General features: G+C 38.5%; 1 protein-coding gene across 3 annotated transcripts in view; it reads left to right on the top strand.

Moving 5' to 3' along the window:
• Positions 1–20,303, top strand: part of LOC126965367 (aminoacylase-1-like) — a 36,682-nt gene extending 16,379 nt beyond the window's left edge. For all 3 annotated transcript variants that reach the window (XM_050808915.1, XM_050808917.1, XM_050808916.1), the window contains exons 2-9: positions 6,251–6,417; positions 8,589–8,760; positions 10,573–10,719; positions 12,421–12,491; positions 12,797–12,913; positions 15,853–15,948; positions 17,699–17,832; positions 20,008–20,303. In XM_050808915.1, coding sequence (XP_050664872.1) covers positions 6,251–6,417; positions 8,589–8,760; positions 10,573–10,719; positions 12,421–12,491; positions 12,797–12,913; positions 15,853–15,948; positions 17,699–17,832; positions 20,008–20,221 — 1,118 coding nt within the window. In that variant the 3' untranslated portion in view covers positions 20,222–20,303. The remainder of the gene's footprint in view (positions 1–6,250; positions 6,418–8,588; positions 8,761–10,572; positions 10,720–12,420; positions 12,492–12,796; positions 12,914–15,852; positions 15,949–17,698; positions 17,833–20,007) is intronic.
• The last annotated feature ends 3,998 nt before the right edge of the window (positions 20,304–24,301 follow it).

A 24,301-nucleotide genomic window follows, 5' to 3' on the forward strand; every position in this document is an offset into this window, starting at 1 on the left:
GTTCCAAACCACAATCATGGCGAAATTGAGTTAAGAACACAAAACTGGACACGCGATTCATATTAACGGACTGACAAAAAATGGCAGCCCTACTGTCACTCTTTAAATGACATCATGACATACATACGTCCAGTTTTACTGTCCTACTACCTACTCACGATATAATACACACGTGGTGAATTGATAAAATGGTATCATATGTTTATTTCTCTACTTTAGCTATTTGGTTAAGTACGGCAGGCGCGGACTGATCCTCCAAATAAGTTGCGGTCACAGCCATCTGAGAAAAGGCCATGTGTGAGTCGGAATATGAACTCGCTCATGATCATGCTGTGCATTTCAAAATATATGATGTCTGAAAATATATTTAAGTGCTTTCACGTGAGTAAAACCGGCGAATATATATATTACAGTACCAGGTATAAATAAACGTAAAATTTTTAGTTTGCTCGCCCACGAAAATTACTAACGTAAATGTATTCTTTGCACGTCACAGATTCACATTTAGATTAAGCTACTAAACCAATTTTGATGAAATTTTCATACAAAAAAATAGAACATTGAAAATTTTATTAGAAATAGAAATAGAAACACTTTATTAGCATACAAAAAACACTCACACAAAAACACAACAATTTACAATATTAATTAAAATCTTAAAATACTAAATTAAATTATAAAGATTAAAAATAAAGAAATAAAAATAACAGTGTGAGCGTGATTCCCTGCTAAAAGGAGCTGTCTCAGTATATTGTTGGTCAGTGCAGAAGACACCAACACAACACTGGTTTTCAGCAGCCCCTTGTGACATTTGGAGCAGACAGTTGCATTAGTCTTCCCATTGTTATTAATTTGTAAAGGTAGGTATCAAAGGGATTAACTAAACGCTAGTACTTACATTTCTTGCTTTATTCAGGCAGTGGATAATATAATCAGCCTATCAATATCAACACACCATGAAAGTCTGGCGTCACAAGACATATATTCAGGTTAGGGTCATATAATTAGGGTTATTGGGATGGTTAATTAGCTACACGTGTTTCTGCGTGTTTGACGGTTGACGTGAATGTCATACACATTTCTTATCTTACGTCTACTGTAAACTGAAAGATAAAAGTGATTTTATCAGTTAAACTAGCTGTTACTCGCGATTCCGTCCCTATTTATGTGTTTGACCACTGCCACTTGTATGTGGTATGCTATAGAAAACTATCATAGTATATCTTTCATCGGCTTAGTTAAGGCAGCGTTCGTAAAAAGTATTTTCGACCCATCGGTTTTCTTCGATTAAGTTTGAAAACCCGATTAACACGAAAAAGTCACGGGATAATTATATTTTAATATGTAATAGAGCTGTGTTCCAAAATTCACCGAGCCAAAATCTCCAAAATGCCTCGTGTAGGATACACGTGTTGAAATAAGAGGCATCTTTATGCCTTTGCATAAAAGGCATTTATTTTCTCAAAATTGATTCCTTTAGAATTCTTTTTGATGTCTTTTCTAATAACTACTATATACTACTACCGCTTCGGAAACAAATGGCAGTCTGAGAGAGAAGAAGCGGTGTAAGAAACTCTCCCAGCATTCTTTTTTTGCGCTCTTTTCAATAAAAATATACAATATTGTACAGTCATTTCTATCGCTATAAAATAATCACAATCTAGTCCCAGGCTGTCCGATCATTTAGATATTCAGCAGTGGAGTAATAGGATTTACGACAGAGCCATTTTTTTATAAAACACACATATACATTTACCCTTAAAGCTAGTATGTATCTTATGAAGCCTACTAGAATTAGTTACAAGCAATCCCTTATTTCTAGTGTTAGCTATTTCCAGAAAAACATCTTGAAAACGATAATTCATAACATTTACATGATTTCTATTCCTGGTTTACATGAGGCTCACGCTATAGGAAGTAGTGCAACCGTCCATGGGCATCCGCAAACCAAGGGTCCAGATATGCGTTGTAGAGAGTAAAATACCGCAGAAAATACAGTAACACAATACCGGTGGATTTTCGATCCTTTAGGTTCGTGGCCTGGAAAAGGAAATACGGAGGAAAGATTGTTCCCAAGTTTGATAAAACTTAACGAAAACTATGAATATCTTTTTAACTGATTTAAAAAATGGAGGAGGTTCTAAATTTCTCAATCTTTTAATATTCGGTGATGGAATCAGGGGCTCAACTGGGTGATGACGAGATGCTTTTTAATGGAAATGGCACATATACACCCAAAATGGACCCATAAAAATATTTTTCCGATTAACAAAGTATTAGAATGTAGCAACACTATATCAAGAAGCATTTTCTTTTGTCGCGCACCATTTTAAACTATTTTCTTGATTAGGGAAATTTGACCGTTCACCTTGTTTTATTACTTATTTACTTCTATTTACAAAAGTATCTTTTATTATATTCACTTGACTTAGAATAACTGGATAGTTTAATATACGAAAATGAATGTGTAATTTATGTACAGCTATAGTAATTAATCTGGATGTTATACAGTTCAGCCATATTAAACATTTTGGCTATAAATATTGTCATAAATCAGAAATTAATATGCCATAATAGAATGTGAATATAATCATTCTGAATAAGGCTACATCGCCATGTGTATTTACATCCACAGTCCGGTATTAACTCAAACAGGTCTGTCTCAAAACTTGTAGACAACTCTCTCAGGATAGTGTCGAGGCGAACCGTTACAAACTTGTGTCTGAAATCTGAAACTATACTATGCAAAGTCTCGGAATTGGGGCCGACAAAATTTAGTTCACGTTCACCTTAAAGTCACAAGTTTGTGCGTTCAGCGCTAAAAAGTCTCCTTTTGTCGTATCCCCTCAACTTAAGATCACTCTAACTGTCACAGCTAGTATTGGGATACTCAGCTATGATATAACGGGCGAAGTTTAGCTTCGCGGTCACTTGGCAGAGAAAACCTTGGTGTACGTGGAGCGGCTCGAATCAACGACGATCAAGTTATATCCAATCAGCCTAATTCTTGGCGTCGCATAGAGGTTCGGGTTCATTCTGTATCTTCTACCGCATACATCACGGAGAGTGCTCAGAGGAGGTGTTCGGTTTTTTCTATAAGAGATACGGGCAAGAGGCTCACATGAAGGGAAGTGGTGAGGCAACCACAACCACAACACCAGTATTGCGTTGATTCGACATATATTTAATGCTTGGGAAAAATCAGATAACGACGTAGGAATATTCTGTGATCTTCTGAAAGCATTTGATTGCGTAGACTATTGCACTCTTATCCGTAAACTCAATTATTTTGGTATAAAAAGCAAATGAATCTTATTACGTCATACTTATCTAATAGAACTCAGAAAGTAGTAATTAATAATGAACATTCATCAGGAGCTGCAATTATGCGTGCATGCCTCAAGGTTCAATCCTAGGATCTTTCTTATTCCTCGTCTACATTAATGATTTGCCATTTGTAGCCTTGAAAGAATGTGAGATTGTTCTTTACCTAGACGATACTTCATTAGTTTATAAGATTGATAGACATTTGCAGAATTTAGATAAAATATACCTGTCTTTGGAAAACATATCTAAATGGGTGAATAATTTGTCACTTCAACGCAAACAAAAAAAAATGTATTGAATTCTGCATACCAAACGTTAAAAACAAGAAGTATAATATAAAATGGGGAACCTTTAAAACTTGTAGATTTTACTTCGTTTCTTGGAATAGTATTAAATGAAAAACTACAATGGGGTGCTCATATTGAGGCAATCTCAAATAAACTCAGTTCTAGTACTTTTGCTATCCGAAGAATTAAAATCTTACTGATACTAACACAGCGAGATTGATTTATTTCAGTTATTTCTATAGCATTATGTCATATGGAATTTTGCTATGGGGGAAAGCAGCTAATATCAATATAATATTAATTGTTTTTGCAAAAAAGAGAATCCCTTAGAAATCACTTTAAACACATAGGAATTCTGACCCTAGCCAATTCATTTATAATAATATATGTAAAGTGTATAATAATTATAATAATTCAAAATAATGATACAAGCATACCATCAATAGAGGAGCTAAAAATAAAACGGCTATTCCAAAAACGAGACTCGGTAAAATACAAAATTCGTTTGTTTGTCTCAATGTGCAGTTTTTTATTTTTTTTTTATTTTTACACAAACAATGAATTCAAGCTCGAAAGGCTGGTGCATCCTAAAGACGCTAATTTATATTTATACAGTTTATTCTTTATTACTTTTCCTGAAATAATTTATATTATTTAAACACGACTTATATATTGGATGCAGCACCTTACAAACTAATTAAAAGTGTGGCCGTTGAGTTTCTTGTATGTTCTTCTCACGAGATCAACTTTTCCGAACATATGGTAATTGAAATGAAATATTTATAATGACTATTCAAAAGCGCTTAGTTTAAGCCTTATTTAATAAAGTTTAATTGACAATGACTTTGACCAGGGGTCAATAGATGCTTTGCCAGCCTTTACAGTGGGCTCATGCTCTTTTATTGAAGGTTCCTAAGTCGTATCGGTATTGCAAAATGTGTAGTAATCGAATGCCAGACTCAGAATCAGAATCACGTTTTGGTAGGAGATCTGATCAAGGAGTCACAAAGCTTCATTTTACTGTAAAAGGAGTGTATCAATATATTGTCTAAGATTGTGTCGTGAAACTTCTTACAGTAAAATGTTAAAAAATTATCTTACATTTTGCAACAAGACCCCTGGTCAAAAAGCAACGAAGTACTCAAGCTTGGCTAAATGTCAACATTCCGGACATAATAGGAGCTGAAAACTGCCCCTTATCTAGTTCCAGATTCGAACCACTTGCTATAAATTATAATCAGTTTTAGAAGATATAGCTTGCTCTAAACGACACGCTGACATCGAGTGTTCCTAGAAATAGCAAGGTTGGTAACCCACGGAACCTGTTATTTCTACTACTCGGTTATATCGATTTAGTAAATGTTTTATTCAGCGACGTATATGCCTTTACAATAATATGATCAGAAATTAAGAAGTATGCATTAGAGGTCAAGTAAAGAATATTATGGTCATCATCTAGGCCACACAAAGAGCGCGATCCCCTTATCTGTGTTTAGCCAGGAATACTGGAGTGCAGGCATGATTAGGAAGGGGTAAATTGTTGAAATTACTAGTTTTAAGCGTAATCGTAAATTTCGAGAAAAGTAGTTTTAGAGGGATTGCAGGCTAAAGTTCTCCACAGAATTTTCCTCGAAGTTCAAATCATACATTCTTGTGCTTCGGAGTTGTGCTCAACCAGTGAGAAAATATTCAGAAATATTGGAGGGATCCTGTTTGTGATGCTGATTACAATGCATCTACTCACAATTAAAGATTACTACACACAATTTAAGATACCCGATACTCCTGGTTTCCTTGTTAATAATATGTTGATCGGCGGTTTAAACATTGTAGTGATTTTCTTATTTTTACTATAATTGGAAGCTTACTTATTGAGTAACATGAATTGAGAGAATTGTTGTAGGCAACTTTTAGAACCTGAGAGTATTATGGAGTTGTTGGGACCATTAATAGATTGGTCTATTGAGTAAAAATAAGAATTGAATCCCCTGTAAATATAGGTGGGTAGCAATAACTTAATAAATATCGTGGAGAATTTTATTAGCATTAGTAAAAAATTATAAATTTTGAAAAAAATTGTAAACTATGTTAGAGAAATTTATATTTACCTCTATTGTATTTTTATCCATACCAAAGTCTAAAATTATGTAGGATTTGAAGGTAAGGGTAGCGAAGGTCACAGTAGAAACAACTCTTAAATAATGTAGGGATACGTCACAAACAGTACTTACATACATACAAATATAAGTGTACGCTGACAGATTTTTTATTCTATTAGTAAATTACAAATTTTATGCTAAGGTTTCCTAGCAATTAACCACTGAGGTTTGTAAAATAGCTTAAATTGTCAAACTTGACATGAGAAACTAAGAATCATCATCAAGTAACTCATGTAAGAGAATTTCAATAGTGCGAGAATAATCTATAAATAATACTAAAACGTTCAGATTTACCCCCTTATTCATAATGGTCCGCTAACTTTAAACAGCCGCTTAGGAGTATTTTTTTTCTCAATCTGACTTAGGTCAATAGAAGAAGACAGAGTGAGAATTAGCAATGCTTTAAGTTAGCAGACTATTATGAATAAGGGGGTTAAAATCAGATTCACTTATAATGTATTATGTACTTGATTCCAGATTTAGTTGTACAATTTTGGAAACAGCAGGCTGCAGAAATAGGGCTGCCAATATCAGTATACAGACCAGGAAGATATCCAGTGTGTATTATAACTTGGCAAGGCTCTTGTCCGGAATTACCAAGTATAATGCTTAATTCTCATTCAGATGTCGTCACCGCTGAGGAAGTAAGTATTTTTTTTACGAAATAAGGCTTTGGCATAATATTAAGGAGCAAAAAGGTTATTAGCGGGCTCACGTAAATCAATATCGTCCTTCTTGGGGCGTTTCTTTCCTCAAAATTCGATGTCATTATTAAATTTAACACAGCCTGTCTTTTTTTATGCGAAAAAGAAACAAACGAGCAAGACGTTCAGCTGATGTTAATTGAAAGGGCGTGCCCATTACAATGCAGTGCCGCTCAGAATTCTTAAAAAACCTAACAATTCTGAGCGGCACTACAATTTCGCTCGTCACATTGAGACATAAGATATTAAGTCTCATTTGCTCAGTAATTTCACTAGCTACGGCGCCATTCAGACCGAAACACAAGAATACATTACTGCTTCGCGGCAGAAAAGGCGCCGTTGTGGCACCCATAATCTAGCTGGCATCCTGTGCCAAGGATCCTCTCACTGTCTTCTTTCATGAAGTGCATCCACGCTGCACCTAAACATTCTGCAAAATACATTTTAAAGTTTGTAATTGTATCTCTATAATATCATGTGGATTCCTGATGGTAAGTTAGCAGGGCCGTGGTCTCTTGCAACACCAGACGTATCACAAAATTATTTCCGGAAATTATATGTTAGAACTGATATATATTTTTTTATATAAGAGGGGGAAAACGGGTAATAAGCTCATGGGATGGGGAGTGGTGAGGCAACAGCCCATGGACAACGGCAACAACAGGTGTCAAAAGATGCGTTGCCAGCCTTTAAGTCCTACATAGTATGCTCTTTTCTTGAAGGTCTCTAAGTCGTATTGGTTCGGGAAAATAGCAGCCGGTAATTGATTCCACATAGTGGCTGTGCGAAATAATAAAATTCTTGCAAAGCAGGTGGTTGTGAAATGCCAGACGTCAACGTGATGCGGGTGGCATTTTGCATTTTGACGTAGTGTCTGGTGGTGGAATCAATCAGAATTCCTTTGAGAACTCCCCGTGATAAATGCGGTAGAAGATGCAGAGATAACTCGCATCTCTACGCAACGCCAAAGAATCAAGCCGACCGGAGATAACTTGAATTCGTCATTCGTCAAATGAAAGAAGCTGTGTGAGGCCGAATTTGCGCCTTATATGCGGTGGCTTTTAGTGAATTACTGTCTGCCTTCCTAAGCTTTTAAGAGGCTAGTTTGGCCTTCTCTTCTAAGTGACCACGGAACTGAACGTCGCCTGATATATCGACACCAAGTATGCCGATACATTTTATTGCAGTTAGAGGAGTGATCTCGAATCGAGGGGTTACGACAAAGGGAGAATTTTTAGTGTTAAACGCACAATCTTGTGTCTTCTTGGGGTTGAATTGGACTAAAATTTGTCGGCTCCATGCCCCAGTCTCAATTTCAGACACAAGTTTGTTCCGGTTCTCGTCGACGCTATCTCGGGACACGTTAGCACGGCCGATGACTGTCGTCAGCATAACAATGAATACTGCTTATTTGCAGCATATTATTGATATGCAGACAAAACAGTGTAAGGGATAGCGCGCAGCCTTGCAGGACACCAGCGTTTATTGGTTTTTAAGTCGATGCATGCACCGTTGATAACAACCTTGATGTTCCATTTAGACACAAAGCTAGTGACCCATTTGCACAACCTCTCAGAAAGACCATCGGATGGCAGTTTCGCTAAAAGCCCTTTATGCCACACCCGATCGATGACCTTCGCTATTTCGAAACTTACCGCCAACGCCTCTCCCTTCGACTCAACCGCTTGCGCCCATTTATGGGTGAGGTATGCAAGAAGATTACTAATGTTAATTAAATTTTTACTATAAAGAAAGTGCTCCAACTACATGCCAAGAGTTAAAGAAGAGTTATTTAACTCCTGGCATATAGTCGCTCTTGGAGATGGTTTCTGTGTTCTACGCGATCTTTCTTCCAATACTTATATTCACCAAAATCCTTTCGATCCTGAACGCAAGAGGCGACTGAGGGGTACCGTGTCTGCAAATGCAAGAAAGGTAGCATCCAGCAAGTGCACATTTTAGTCGCGAGAGAAAATAATAACTGTTAAAAACAAGCCGGTGCCAATACTCTGCCGCAAAATGTCGCAAATATTTAGCTAACTTAACCAGTAATTGTAAAAAAACACATCGTAATAATAATAATAAAACATGATCATTTGTTATTATTTTAGGTTTACTGGTCGCATCCTCCATTTTCTGGTGAAATTGATGAAAACGGGGACCTGTTTGGGCGAGGCACACAAGACACCAAGAGCCTTTCTATTCAACATTTAGAGGCGATAAGAAATTTAATTAACAACAAGGTTACTTTAGAAAGGACTATTCATATTTCGATAATTCCAGGTACTTTCGATAATAATGTAAATTTATTTGCTTATTACATTACTAATGTTTACATTATCTACTATGTTTTACTTCACATAATTACTAGAAGCTAAATGTTGTGATATATTAATGCTAATCGTACAAGAACAATAGCACATTTGCATTGGGGTTAGCTGACTTGAACTGAATTATAACCAACTGCTCTTGGATTTCAGGTACAAGGTAATTCAATTACGTCGTAAAATGGCGCATTTATTTCCCAAAGAGACCTACCCAGTATATTTTTATTTATATATTTATTTATTTACACACAAAAAAGTATTTTACAATTTTACTTAAATTTAAGTAGAAACATAAACCCATTCGGGTTTACCGTGTACTACACTCGTCCCATGTTATAACAATTACTTAAGAGAAAACTAAAAATATACTAAATGACATAATATAAGTACGTAAAACTAATTACAATGAAACTTCAAAAATGTTTTACAATTATTAACAATAATTACTTATTCTAATTTTTACAAACTTATTATATTAAATTACAAACAAACCAAGCTAGTTCTTACAGCATAGATACTTATTTACATGTACCCTTCGTTTCATTTACGTTTGTGTATTATTGTTCTCTGTTGAGGGTAAGGTAGTTTATTAAGACATATACAGGATGTTTGTGTTTCATACTTATGGCATTCATCTATTTATTATGTAATTATCAAGATAATATTTTTTTAATTTTTCTTTTATATTTTTAATTGTTATCTCTTGTTTTAAAGATGTTGGAAGTTTATTTATTTATTAGAAAAGGTACCTTGTAATTTAGTTTATTTCTACCATAGCATATAAGACCTACAAAACATGTATTTTTTTGTACGAACAATTTGCAAAGGACGGCTCTATGTACTTAAATATTTTTGTCGTGACTCATTCGACATTCGACAGGAAATTGAAAATTGTATCAAAATTGTTCGTCATTTTGTATTGGTAAAATGTTATAAAATGTGACGTATTCTATTTTAAATTAGGGACTTCTTCCGCATTAAATGAGTATCGCTTTCAATCGAGAACTAAAAAAATTGCGGATAATAGAGCACCTCTTCTCAGAGTTATTTTATAAAAAAAATGAGGTGTTAATTTTTAAGGTACCTATGAATCTGGCAACCTTACCTCTCTGTATTGCCAAACTTATCCTTCGACAGAGACCGAGGTCTGGTACCGATCTTAGGTCACCTATCATAGTATATCAAATTGGTGAGGCGCCTGGATAACTTTTTTATAAGTTTTTGTGCTGATGAACCCCAAAGGAAGCAAATATCACCAAGTGATGCATATTTCCTCCACTTTGAGTTTTCGACAGTTTCCGCCGGTGTACCTGCCTAAGATGTTTTGCCTTTTTAATACGAGAGGGCAATAGCGTGTCCAGACAAGTCACACCCCCACACCAGCGACCTTCCACGATTCCACGGAATCAACGTCATACCATTAGGCCTCTTACCATCGCCACCTGGCTAGGTTAGCCGGCACGTTGACGGTAGCAAAGGCACTACGGAGGTGGCATGACGGTGAAGGGACGGCCCGCACTGCGGCGGAACGATAAGTCATGGTTACGTTACCTCTGCAGCGGCAGAAATGGGAAATTGTGCTAGGGACACCTTGGCGTAACCCAACTGCGATTGAGAAACTAGAATTATCTAGAAACGTCTTGATTCGCACTCACTAGCAAGAATGAAATCTTATATATAAAACTGAAAAAAGTAGTATTTCGTGCGCTGGTAGGTTACCACAAAATTTTATGACCTGTACTTTTCATACCTTAATGTTTATTTTCAGATGAGGAAAGAGGAGGTTCTGAGGGGATGAAACCTTTTCTAAAATCGCAGTACTTCAAAAGATTAAATGTCGGCTTCGCTTTAGATGAAGGGTTAACATCTCCGACGAATACTATGTTCGCCACATATCAGGATAAACGACCATGGCGTTAGTATAATTTTATTTTATTACATAAGAGGCGGAGATCAGAAATATTCATTGGACACGGTCCTGATATGTATGTACTTCTCAGACTTTCACTCTTGCTTGCACCATGCATAAACATATTTACGACATACGTCACTTTTGGGACGTCGGACCATTGCCTCGTCAGGGAGTGCTTATTCTTTGCCCATTTAGCGGAGCACCAGCGACCAACCGCGTTAGGCATTACAAGTCAACAGATTGGGATAGGATGTGTAAGGTTTGATTCCCTTTGAATAATGCCAGTGCATGTGCTGCTGCAGTAACTGATATGACAGTACAAGGCATACCGAGCATTTAAGTACCGATCGGTGGAAGAAGCATTATGTTAGAGCAGCAGCTGACAGCAAAAAACACGCATATCGAACCTGGATTGCGAAACTCAGCACAAAAGATAAGAACTGAAAAGTTTTGTCTGAAAAAAAATGTCGTCATAATCTGCGAGTTGCCTTACAGTTATCCGTATGGAATACGTAAGTTCTGGGCGTTGTAGGAAGCTAGCCTTGGCAACTTCATCCAGCCGCCTCTGCCATCGCTGTACCTCAATGACACCCTGGCCCATACGGTAAAAGATAATGCCGATCTTCTGGGCGCTCTTTTTGTCTCTAACTCAACATTTAAAACCTTCTCGCATTCGGTGAGCTTTGTTTTCCTTAGACGTTAAGAATTCGAGCGGGCTAGATGGTATTTCTCTGATCGTGCTCAGAACGTGTGCCGCTGAGTTGACGCTGGTGCAAACGCTTTTATTGTGATGAAAATCAGTTCTTGTCCATCCGATCCCAAAAAAGGTGACTATTCGGATAGGGCTAACTGCTGGCCTGTTGCTATTACCTTCCTGCCCTCTTATGTTATGAAAAGCATAATTAACCCCCGCTCTTGGTATAATCAGAGTTTCACCAGTTGATCAATGACCAGCATAACGGCTCTGGCTGTGATCGGTCAGTGGGTGATCTTCTAGTATACCTAACAAAAATATTGTTGGCGGCTATCGAAAAACAAGGCAGAAAACCTGGCTGTTTATCTGGATATAGTAGAGGTCATCATTCATGTATGGCAACAGGCACTCCTCTCGAAACTTCGAACCTTTGGATTTTCTGAGAGTTTCTATCAGTGGTTCACCAGTTTCCTCGTTGGGCTCAGCATACAGGTCGTTCTCAATGGATATTTCTGGAACCCGAAACCCTTAAACGCTGCAGTTCCCCAAGGTTGTGTGCTATTTCCTACAATGTTTTTCAACTCATGATAGCGCGTGAGCCACTAAAGAAAACAGTTGCCCTCATCGCCTCTCATCACCTCTCTTCGATATCTCTCCTCTTTATATCTCGCCTAGTATTGAAACTCGAATTCTTGAGGGATTGCCAATTCAACGGAATCTGGAAGGATTGTTGTTTTTGTTCACGGAGTGTCTAGACTTGAGAGTTGAACAAGATTTATGACCGATACGTCACTCAAATGGTTGGCTCAGTTGAAGAGCGCTTTGGTTTTTTTGAAATTTGGTTTTCATATTTAATTTCTATCAAATTTTAATGTTGCCTACTTGTGTCCCTAACAAAGTTCATATCTGAAGATTTTTCTTAATCCTTTGCCAATGGAGAGAAGAGTTAGGTTACTTAATTCTTAGCATTTCTATTCAAGATTCAAATCTTTTATTTTTATCATTTTCAGAATTGAATATGACGTTTTATGGCCAAGGTGGCCATGGGTCTTCAATTCAAACAAGTACTGCTGTCGAAAAGGTTCGTAAATAAGCAGTAAAATATTACAGGTTTATACATTTATTCACGTATGTATAAGCAAGTACCGTCTTAATCAGTCCAGCCATTTGGAGATCACGAACAGACAAATTGATGGAATTTCGAAAAAATTGGTCTTAAGACCGTCTTTTAATATGTCTTTCTATACCAGTGCTATTTTATATCACAAGCAGATACTTTAGTTTTCTTTACGCCCCAAACAAGTCGTCCAATATAAAGACACCTCGCGAATACCTTTGATATTTATTTTCCTACGTCAATATTTTATTGTATTCTAAAACTTCCAGCTTCAACTGTTACTCGACCAGGTGATACACTTCAGGAGGGAACAATCGCAGATTATGTCCAGCTCTAAGGCTTACGATTTTGGATCGTTTAGTACAATTAACATGAATATAATACAGGTATTTTAACAAGTGATATATCCATGCATATCATATACAACATGTTCAGAATAATGTTGGAACTGCCTCGGTACTGTAGCGCGTCCGGTATGTTTGTGGAGAATCGTGTCGATGGTTTTACCGCAATCGTACAGGAAAGAATCGCTTCCGTCCAAAATAGGTTGGAGAGGAGTCTCAATATTATTTTGAAGGTGATAGCCGATACACAGGACAGCTGTTTCGACGATTCATAGCGCACTGGATGTCTGTTTTAGTTTGTAAGTTTATTAATTATAATATCATTTAATACAGAATAAGTTTGTTACTAACATGTATAAGTAATTTATTAATGTATTTACTAACATAGGTTAAGACTATTTCACTAACAGTTATATATGGAACTATTGTTGTCTATAATAAATAAATAATAATAATAATATAAATAAAACACTTTTAAAGAGAACACGAAAACGAGATCTGGAAAGCTCTTGAAACGTCAGGTAAGCTAAAATAAAAATATAACATTTACGCAAAAATCGTAAGTTATACCGTTACAATTACACGCGTTTCAATCCTTTAAAAGTGTTTTATTTAAATGTGTAACACTCGCGTTAATTAAAGAAAATACTATAATAATATATGCAATTAGGCAGTGCCTACCTCGTTATAAACGTAAATGAATATAGTATTAAAGTTAGTTTAGTTTAATTTGGTTCCGTTATTTTATAACCAAAGATCTTATGAACACCTACTCATAATTTTTTTCTTACGCTCGATACTAAATACCTACGGTAAGCAATCTTCATTGCATATTCCAAAGCTCAACTACGACTATCTCTCAGATCTGAGTGCCTGCCTTGCTAGAATACCAATGCACACACTGGATATATCTACACTTATATTACGGATAACGGTAATGTTTTTTTATGGAAGAGAAGACAATCGAGTTTAGTGTTATGTTAAGTGATCACCGCTACATACATTCGCCAGTAACACCATAGGAATCACAGGAGCGTTACCGTCCTTTTAAAATAGTGTGCGAGATTTTTTTAAAGGTATCAATTTCGTATGGATGTATTATAGTATATTTTCCCGATGGATACCGCATTTGCTCTGTGAAGAGCAAAAAGCGGCTCGCGTTACTTGGTGCGTCAGAACTCTCGAAAGATTCCACGCAGGATCCTCAAATGCTGTATACAACATCGTATCAGGTGACGAATCCTGGATATACGCGTACGAACCCGAAAAAAAAACCAGTCACGAGTTTGGGTGTTCAAAAATGAGTTAAAGCCAACAAAAATTGTTCGTTCACGGAGTGTTGCAAAAAAAATGGTGGCTACGTTTGTCTCCAAAACCGGCCATGTTGCGACCACTCCTGTTGAGGGACAAAGAACGGTTAATGCAGAATGGTATGCTAGCATTTGTTTGCCACAGGTCGTTTCTGAACTTCGTAAAGACAACTGCAACCGCCGCATCATCCTCCATCACGACAATGCGAGTTCTCACACCGCGCACAGAACAAAAGAGGTTTTAGAGCAAGAAAACATAGAATTATTAGACCATTCGCCGTACAGCCCTAACTTAAGCCCTAATGATTTCTATACTTTCCCTAATATAAAGAATAAATTGCGTGGTCGGAGATTTTCATCACCTGAAGACGCTGTGGACGCCTACAATACGGCCATTTTGGAGACCCGAATTTCCGAATGGAATGGTTGCTTCAATGATTGCTTCCATCGTATGGAAAAATGTGTCAAATTTCGCGGAGAATACTTCGAAAAGCAATAAATACATTTTTAAATAGTAATGTTGTGTCACTTCCTTGATTCCCGAAATTTTCAGTGCCGCCCTCGTATGGCCCGATTTGTTATAATAATGTTATGTGCTTTTAATCACCTGAAAAAATATTCCGAGGAGCGCAATGACTCATACAAATGATAAAAATAATAAGGATGGTTTGCTTATAATAATAAAGTGTAGACAGCCAGTCTCGCTAAATATCAAACATTTTCCAAGCAAACGTGGACCCTTTCGAATCCATTCCCGACTTGTGGTCACACTAGTTTGTCACACCAGTGTGAATACGAGTAATTTTTTTTCCTCGTCGTCACACCAAGGGTTTTACTACACCCTGTTGGTAATTGATATTATAAGTGATGTGTCAATTTCTATTCTCATGATCTCGACATTCTCCAAAGTTTAGATAACGAATGACTATGGACGGAAAATGTTTTTTTCCTCGTCTTCATACCACGGGTTTTACTGCACCTTAATTAAAGTAGTATTTCCGTAAAATGGCCTAAAAATATTATTATTAATAAGTTTCGTTTGCGTATTAAAAATCAATTTAACTTTTTAAATTTTCTTTATTTCCTTGAACTTTTTTCAATGTCAAAGTCCAGGTCCTCTTTTAAGACAGTTAATAGTTTATTAACTATTACGCAATTTTTGTTAATTATATTGTTTAATGTGGAGTGCCTGCAATGAAACTTTCATGTTTGATCCAGTATTTCTTCATGTACGTTGAAAAATCTTTTACTTTAAGATAATAAGGTGGTCATGGGATGCCTAGGAAATGTTTGAAATATCTCTTTTTTAGTTGCTTCGTGCTACATTAATTAGTAAGGTACATATTATCTGTAGTTGATTTCTTGTAGGTATTAGTATGTACGTAATGAACTTGTAGCCGATTATTACTTTCTAATGATATTAATAATTGTATGTAGGTATAGAATTTCATGTTAAGATAGTTATTTCGTAAAAAACTAAAATAAGGCGTAAACTAAGATTATGCATTGAGGTCAAACCTCTGTGGTTTCTACAGTGTATCTTATTTGTTCACATTTTGTAAAATATGTATTTCGATAAATAAATAAAAAAAAAAGATGATAAACAGCAGCTTCAAATGTGACTTTTTTATTTATCTTCTTTAAGTAATTTAATTTATTACTCCTTTACAGACGGGGATAGCAACAAATGTAATTCCCAACAAAGTGAATGCTGTGATAGACATGAGACTGGCGGTCAATGCAAACATATCAGATATTCAAAGCATGGTAATTTAAATCAATTTATAACTTATTCAGATAGTTACACAAACAACACACCATAGCATTATAATGTGAGTAAGTACTTAAATGATAAAACTATATGACATGCCTTTATAAATGTAAATAGTATTTACAAGTGTGATAAACATAATAATGTTTAACGATTATGTCATTACAAGTTAAAGATATAGAGAATAATGAGAGTACCGAACATAAAAAAGTTGGTAGGGCCTAATAGATATAAACCAGAAACAAATAAAACATATAAAACTCGGTAAATTTTAGTATTGTTAGAGCCGCTCCGCACGCGTCCACACTGCTTCAATGTCGAAGGCAATGTAGTGTAAACTGTTAACCGTTAACGTATTCGGATTCCATGCCGTTTGGTGACGTCGTGATAACAATAAATAAATATAAAAACTGATTTCAGCATACATACTTAGAACACGTGGATCCAATATGAAATAAAAATTAAATACGTCTTCACTTAGGTAGGTACGTTTGCCGTACCTTGAAAAAAAGAGCTATTTAAGCGTGATTGCCATTATATATCCATATAATTCGAAATCATATAAGGCAGGGGTGCTCAAACGGGATCGACAGGTCGATCGCGAGTGCTTTTTGAGTCGATCTCGAGAAAAAATCCGGTACGATAAACTAAAATCGGTAATTTCGTACCATCTTATGAAAAGTATGCTCAGGACATGCAGTGTCATGCAGATTCAACATCCAAAGTCACTCTTTAGTTAAGCTTAGGACTTTAGAAAGCGTTTGTTATGTAAGAACCAATAAACTCGCAATTTTGAATAATAATTATGAGATTTTTTCATTGACATTTAAGAGCAGACCTTGACTAAAAAAATGCATGTTATGCGCAAAACTAATATCTATGTCATCGTGACACTCTACCTAGACGACAATCCTTCATCACACATACTTGAAGCCTCTCAGAGCCGATCGATCGTAGTCTAACAATTTTGAGGTAGATCGCCAGCAGTTCAAGCTTGAGCACCCCTGATATAAGGTACTTCAAACCTATAAGTACGGAATATACGGTGCGTTAGTCCGGTTTTTAAATGTGTAAATTCATTTCAAATCACAAATTGACATTCTCTTCTAAGATAAGAAGACCTAGTAATACCAGAGGGCAACAGAGTGCTCTGAGCTTGAAGGTCCGCAAGGTGTATTGGTTCGGGAATTCTGCAGTTGGTGGATAACTCTAGAAGGTGACCAGTGGGAGGCTCCTTTGAAAAGAATGCCGGTTAGATTATGAGTACCAAAACGGCGCCTATTTCTACCATGAAGCAGTAATGTGTAAGCATGATTGTGTTTCGGTCTGAAGGGTGCCGTAGCTAGTGAAATTACAGGGCAAATGAGACTTAAAATCCTGTCGCGAGGTGACGCTCTATAGGTATTGCCGCTCAGAATTGGATTTTTCAAGAATCCTGAGCGGCACTGCATTGTGCGTATCAAAAGGGCGTATCAAATACCATCAACTGAACGTCCTGCTCGTGTCATTCCAATAAGTGGCTGTGCGAGGCAAAAATATTCAATCAAACCTTCGGTTGTAGAATGCGTGAAATCAACTTGGTCCCGACGAAATTTCGCATTTTGTGGCGATGTCGGGTGGTGAACTTTAAACTGCATATTCAAAAATGATATTTCTAAAAACCATATTAAATCAGCAGACCTCATAATATCGAATATAGTAATAATAAAAGGTATTTATTAATATTATCTGTTTATTGTGAACTAGGTGGACGAGTGGCAGTCACTAACGGGGCCTCACACTGAACTGGAGTATCTTCGGCGTGAGGATGAGTCTATGGCAACTTCCATCGACGACTCAAATCCATATTGGATCGCAATGCAGAAGGCTGCAGAGGAAATGTAAGTCAAAGTGCTGTACCCCGAGAATCCTTTATCAACAGGGACCCTGGTCCTGAGATTGAGTATCCGGTCTGTCAGCGGCATGTAACTTATAATCATCGCCTTAGAGTCGTTATCGTCATAAAAAATACCAACATGACAATTTGCTTGCTTTGAATTCATGCTCGCGTGACACATAAAATTTCAATTTGCTGCCAAATCGTTAATGGCAAATGCATAAATTAAATACTTACTCTTCTTCTTCTTCATGTTTTAATAGCACCGCGCGCTCCACGTTTGAGCCAACGAGGAATCTTATTTACATAATAGAAAAAAAAAAATTTGAAAAGAGTTTCTAAATATTGGGTAGGAACTGTAGGGACTGTAGGAGGATTAACGAGGAAAGACGTTGACATACTCATGGTTCATCAGAGGACAAGAGGATGTCAATGGAAGTAGGAAGTGTGATAATATGACATTGAATAAGACCCTGATAAAACGAATCCCCTTTATATTTTGGGCTTGATAAAAATATCTGGTTCAGATCTCCCAACTCCCCACATTCACACAGATCACTATTCACAATTATTGCAAATTTCACCAGTTGAACGGGGGAGCAAACGTAGCCCAAACCACCAGTGTTAGGTTCCTTTTCATACTAGCGTCAAACTTATTAAAACACTATACTTTTCATATGTTCGAAGCACCCTTGAATATAGTTCTCAAGTTTGGAACCCTTAATATGAAGTTCACATTAATAGACTTGAAAAATATCAAACAAGTTTTTTAATATATTTACAATATAAGTGTAATAAATATGATACAGATTATATAATAAGATGTAAAATGCATCACATACATTACAAATAAGACGTCAAATATCTGATACAGTTTTTTACTCTAAGTTACTTCACTCTAACATAGATTCTTCTAAATTAACATCACAAATTGGTATCAAAGCGCCCAATAACTACACCAGGACAAAATGTACTATATACGTTCCTCATTGCAGTATTAGTACTGTAATAAATATGAATGTTGCCTGTAATTAGTTACAGGCAACATTCATATTTTATAAGGTGTCCACAAGCAATAAATCAGATACTAATTGACTTGATTGATTTTGATCTATTCAATACATCACCAAACGGGCTATTTAGTAGATTGACGAGGCGTTAGATGAGTGCGTGTTCTCTTGAGTGCTGAATACATGAATACTATAATTTCCTAAATTCATTTTGTCTTCGTGTATTATCTATCTATATATATAAAAATGAATTGCTGTTCATTAGTCTCGCTAAAACTCGAGAACGGCTGGATCGACTTGGCTAATTTTGGTATTGAATTATTTGTGGAAGTCCAGAGAAGGTTTAAAAGGTGAATAAATATGAAAATGTTCGGAATTAAAAAAAAAACAACAATGCTGTTTTTCCTTTGATGGGTCCCCCGTCGTTCACAAATCGAATCGAGAGAATAGTTAAAATTAAAAACTAATTAGAATCTTTATATCGAAGAAAGTTCGAACTTTCTCCGGAGGTAAAAAAAAAACTTATTTTTAGCTACCTACAACTATAGTTGGAAGAGTTTTTGAACGATTTAATATTTGGTAAGTCTGAGAATCAGTCGTTATCTATTTTTAATACCCCAAAATTTATTACTTTATATGGCAATAGAACGTCTGCTGGGTGCTGACCCAGCTGTAGCCAGCATACTAGCTGTAGTATCTATATATTTTTAGTGTATAACTTCTTGATTTTTTTTTTGTTCATTATTTGTAACACGCTTATAGTTTCTTATATGCGAAAACTGTCAATTGTAAATAGATGTATACTTTTTTAACCTATTTATGTCATGTAATACTATTTGTTTTCCTAATAAAATAAAATACCACTGGGAGGCTCCTTTGCACAGAATGCCGGCTAGATTATGGGTACCATAACGGCGCCTATTTCTGCCGTGAAGCAGTAATGTATACACATTACTGTGTTTCGGTCTGAAGGGTGCCTAACATCTTATGTCTCAAGGAGAATCAAGAATATTTGGGCTTTTTAAGAATCCTGAGCGGCACTGCATTATAATGTGCAGGGCGTTTCAATTACCATCAGCTGAACGTCCTGCTCGTCTCGTCCCGTATTTTTAGTGGACGCTAGCTAAGTTTCTAAAGTTTTATTTTAATTTCGTTATAAATTGTTACAGGGACATCGACATCCAGCCAGTTGTGTGTTTCGCGACGTCAGACATGTTGTATTTAAGAAATCTGGGAATCCCGGCTATTGGGTTCGCGCCCAGACGCAACATGGTATCTCGCATCCACGACATAGATGAATATATATCCCTTGACGGATTTTTAAACGGTATTGAAATATTTGAGGGTATTATTAAAAGAATAGGCAATGTGACAGCTGTATAACATTGCTGTAGGCTAAGTATATAATATATTGTAATATGTGATTCTAATTTATTGGCTGTAATAAACTGTATTGTGGAAAGAATTGGTTTCATTATATGTAAGTCACTTTTGGATATTGCTTTAAGTTGAAATTTATTTGTGTTTTGTGGGACAGGTTTCTGTTTAAGTGTTTGGTGGCCTAAAGAGGCCTTCCTCTTATAAAGTCTAAATCAGTGTGCAGCTTTCCTGTTACCCGACTGGAACACGCAAGTTCTGGTCGAAAGCTGCTCTTGGTAACTTTAACCAGCCGTCCCTGACGCCGTTGCACATGAGGAATGACACCCTGGCCCATATGGCAAAAGATAAAGCCGATCTCCTGTGCACTCTTTTCCCCTCCAACTCGACTCTTGACGACAACGGAAAAACACCGCCAACCATACCGCGGTGTCAGAGCTCTATGCCTGAAGTACACTTCAGACAGAAAACTTTTCGGCGAGCAGTTTTCGATGGACGTTAGGAAGTCGAGTGTGCCGGATGGCATTTCTCCAATCGTGCTTAGAACGTGTGCCCCTGAGTTGACGCCGGTGCTAACGCGCTTATTCCGGCACTCTTATTCAAAAGGCGTAGTCCCTGACTCAAGGAAGTCAGCCCTTGTCCATCGGATCCAAAAAAGAAGGAGACAGTTCGGATCCGGAATATACATGCTATGCAGACGACAGCACTGGTGATGCCGTATACACGGGCCATGCAGGTCTCTCTCGGTAAATCGTCGACTAGTGCCGGAAGAAACTTGGCAACAGGTAACAAAGGCGGCAGCACCTTTGCCTTCATGTTCGAACTGTCAGAGATGTTCGACATTGATGAAATCACAGCCCTGGCCAGCAGGCTCGATGCTGTCCGGGAAGACCCGCCGTCGCTCCTGCAAGTTATGGCAGACAACGGCAAAATATTCCGTGCCCTCACCGATATAGGGCTAAAGTATAAAAATAACATTCGCGATGCCTAATTACGTAAGCGGACGCGTTAAACCACATACGCTCCGTATAGCGTATTTTAACGCCCAAGGCCTTAAGCCTCAACTAGACTTGGTGAAGGAGTTCGCTCACGAACATCAATTAGACCTATTCTTAGTGCAAGAGACATTTCTAAAACCACGTATACGCGATCCGCGTATCGCTAATTATAACTTAGTCAGGAATGATCGCACCACCCGTATGGGCGGCACCCTCATTTATTTTAAAAGGTCTCTACACTGTATACCTATAGATCCTCCGGTCCTCACTAACATCGAGGCCTCTGCCATCCGGGTCAGTATGGCGAATCACCAGCCGATCACTGTTATTTCAGCTTATCTTCCGCCCAACAAAAAAGTATTATACGCAGATATAGAAGCATTACTCGGCCACGGGGCTGCAGTCATAGTGAGTGGCGATCTTAATGCCAAACACTCCAGCTGGAACAGTAGAGCCACAAATAGAAACGGAATCTTATTAGATTCGCTGACAGACACGCTGAACTTTTCAGTAATAGCACCCGACGAACCTACACATTATCCGGATAACGTCGCGCACCGACCCGACATTCTAGACGTTGCGTTACTTAAGAACATAACGCTCAATGTAAATTCAATCGAGGTTTTTCACGAATTAGAGTCAGACCACCGGCCCGTCGTCCTAAATCTAGGCCCACCGGTTAACTTTCAACCACCGACGAAAACAGTGATCGACTGGCAACGGCTGGAAAAGGATCTCGAGTCTATCAAGTCCGACGACCTTGACCTTATACCGGACGTCATCGACTCGGTCGACACGGCTCACAGTGCTATCTCTCATGTGACGTCACATATACAGAATAGGATCAAGGCCTGCTCCAGGCAGGTTCCGACGATGCAACCGCATCGCCTAAACCTGCCTCCAGAGGTCAGGAACTTACTCACACAGAAGCACAGAGCCACTAGACTTTACGACAGGTATCCGTCGGTCGAGAATAGGCGCCACCTCCGCTACCTACAGCGGGTGGTACGGGAACGTATCGCGGAACTCCGCGGCGAACGTTGGGACCGCTTGCTCGGCAACCTTAAGCCATCACATGTGGCTTTCTGGAAGCTGCCTCGCGCGTTCAAACAGGAGCCGCCCACTGTCATGCCTCCTTTGGACAGACCGGGACTGCAGCCAGCGCTCGATGACGATGAGAAGGCTGAATGCCTCGCCGATAGTCTCGAGAGTCAGTGCTCTCCAAATGCAGCAGCCGACCCGACACACGTTGACGAAGTTGATCGTGAAGTTGAACGTCGCTCCGCTCTGAGCCCTTCAGGCGATGTAATAAAACCCACCTCTTACGAAAAGGTGAAGCTAATTATTAAGGAGCTTCACTCCAAGAAGGCCCCGGGGCCCGACACTATAAACAATAGGGTTCTTAAAATCCCAACCTCGACTCTTATTACTTTATTGGTTACCATTTTTAATATTCTATTGTCTAATAGCGCGTTCCCCGAACAATGGAAAGATTCCATTGTTATCGGTATCCCAAAACCCAATAAACCTAAAGCTAATCCGAGTAGCTATAGGCCTATTAGCTTAATTAACTCGATCGGGAAACTTTACGAAAGGTTAATTCTCGCGCGTCTTAATCATTACATCGCGGAGCTCAACCTGATACCCGACATACAGTTCGGATTCAGAACCGCTCACTCGTGTCCCCAGCAGGCTCACCGACTCACCGAGTACATTCTCGTACGGCGTCAACTTCACGCTACCACGGCAGCCGTGTTTTTCGATGTCGCGAAGGCATTCGACAAGGTATGGCACAACGGCTTAGTATTCAAGCTGTATCAACTGGGAGTGCCAGACAGGCTCGTGCGCATCATACGAGCCTACCTTACTGATCGCTCCTTCCGATATCGAGTAGAGGGCACCCTATCCTCACCCAGACCCATCAGGTCTGGCGTGCCACAGGGTTCAGTCCTCTCTCCCACTCTTTTCTCGCTCTTCACGAGCGACATTCCCAAGTTTCCGAATGTCCAGCTCGCTCAGTACGCTGACGATACGGCACTCTACTTTGGCTCCGCTCTATTGAACCGCTCAACCTTGAGCAGGAACTTTAAAGTGCTTCAAGCCGCCGTCGATTAACTAGGCAACTGGTTCAGAAAATGGCGGATTGAAGTGAACCCCACCAAGAGTGCAGCGGTACTCTTCGGTAACGCGAATAGCATCCGCGCTAAAAAACGACCGACCGACGTCATTAAATTGTATGAAACACCCATACCGTGGGTGAAGGATTACAAATACTTAGGAGTCACGTTCAACAGCAATATGAACTTCAAGAAACATATTGATACGGTATGCAATAGAGCCCGATTTGTCCTCAGTCGCCTTTATCCACTTGTGTGTGGGCGAAGCAAACTTCCGCTCAAACACAAAGTGACGCTGTACAAAACCATCGTACGGCCCATACTGTCATACGCAAGCGTCTTTTTCGCGCACACCCGACCGAGCTACTTACGTCGTTTGCAAGTAGTTCAAAATAAATTCACTCGCATGGCAACCGGAACCCCGTGGTTCATCCGAAACGTTGACCTTCACCGCGACCTAGAGCTTCCGACGATAGCTCAACACTTTAAAGAGATCTCGCGACGCTTCTTTGACAAGGCGCCTAACCATCCCAACATCTTGGTTAGGAAGGCATGCGGGTACACCCCCCTTCACCAAAGTCTCAACCCAATAAGACGTCCCAGACACGTAACGGTAGACCCGGATGACGACATCACCATCGCGAACGCGACACCCACACAAACACCGACACAGACACGCACACACCGCCGTCGCAGGCGTAGGCGCGGTCAACCACCGCAAACCACTGGCACTCGTCACTCTGACGATGGCCAGCGGCGCACCCTAGATACACCACACATGGTTTTGATACCCGACGAGACGTTAGTCCTCGTCCTGTAATCGTTTCACTACACTCACTAACACACGGACTGACTGACGGACTGACATACACCACTTACACAACCACAAACACACTTCACAAACAGACACAAACACAAACATACATGCACACTAACATTTACACTACTTACACACATACAAACATACATAC

Source organism: Leptidea sinapis, chromosome 7 (assembly GCF_905404315.1).
Source record: "Leptidea sinapis chromosome 7, ilLepSina1.1, whole genome shotgun sequence".
In the NCBI taxonomy this organism is placed as follows: Eukaryota; Metazoa; Arthropoda; class Insecta; order Lepidoptera; family Pieridae; genus Leptidea; species Leptidea sinapis.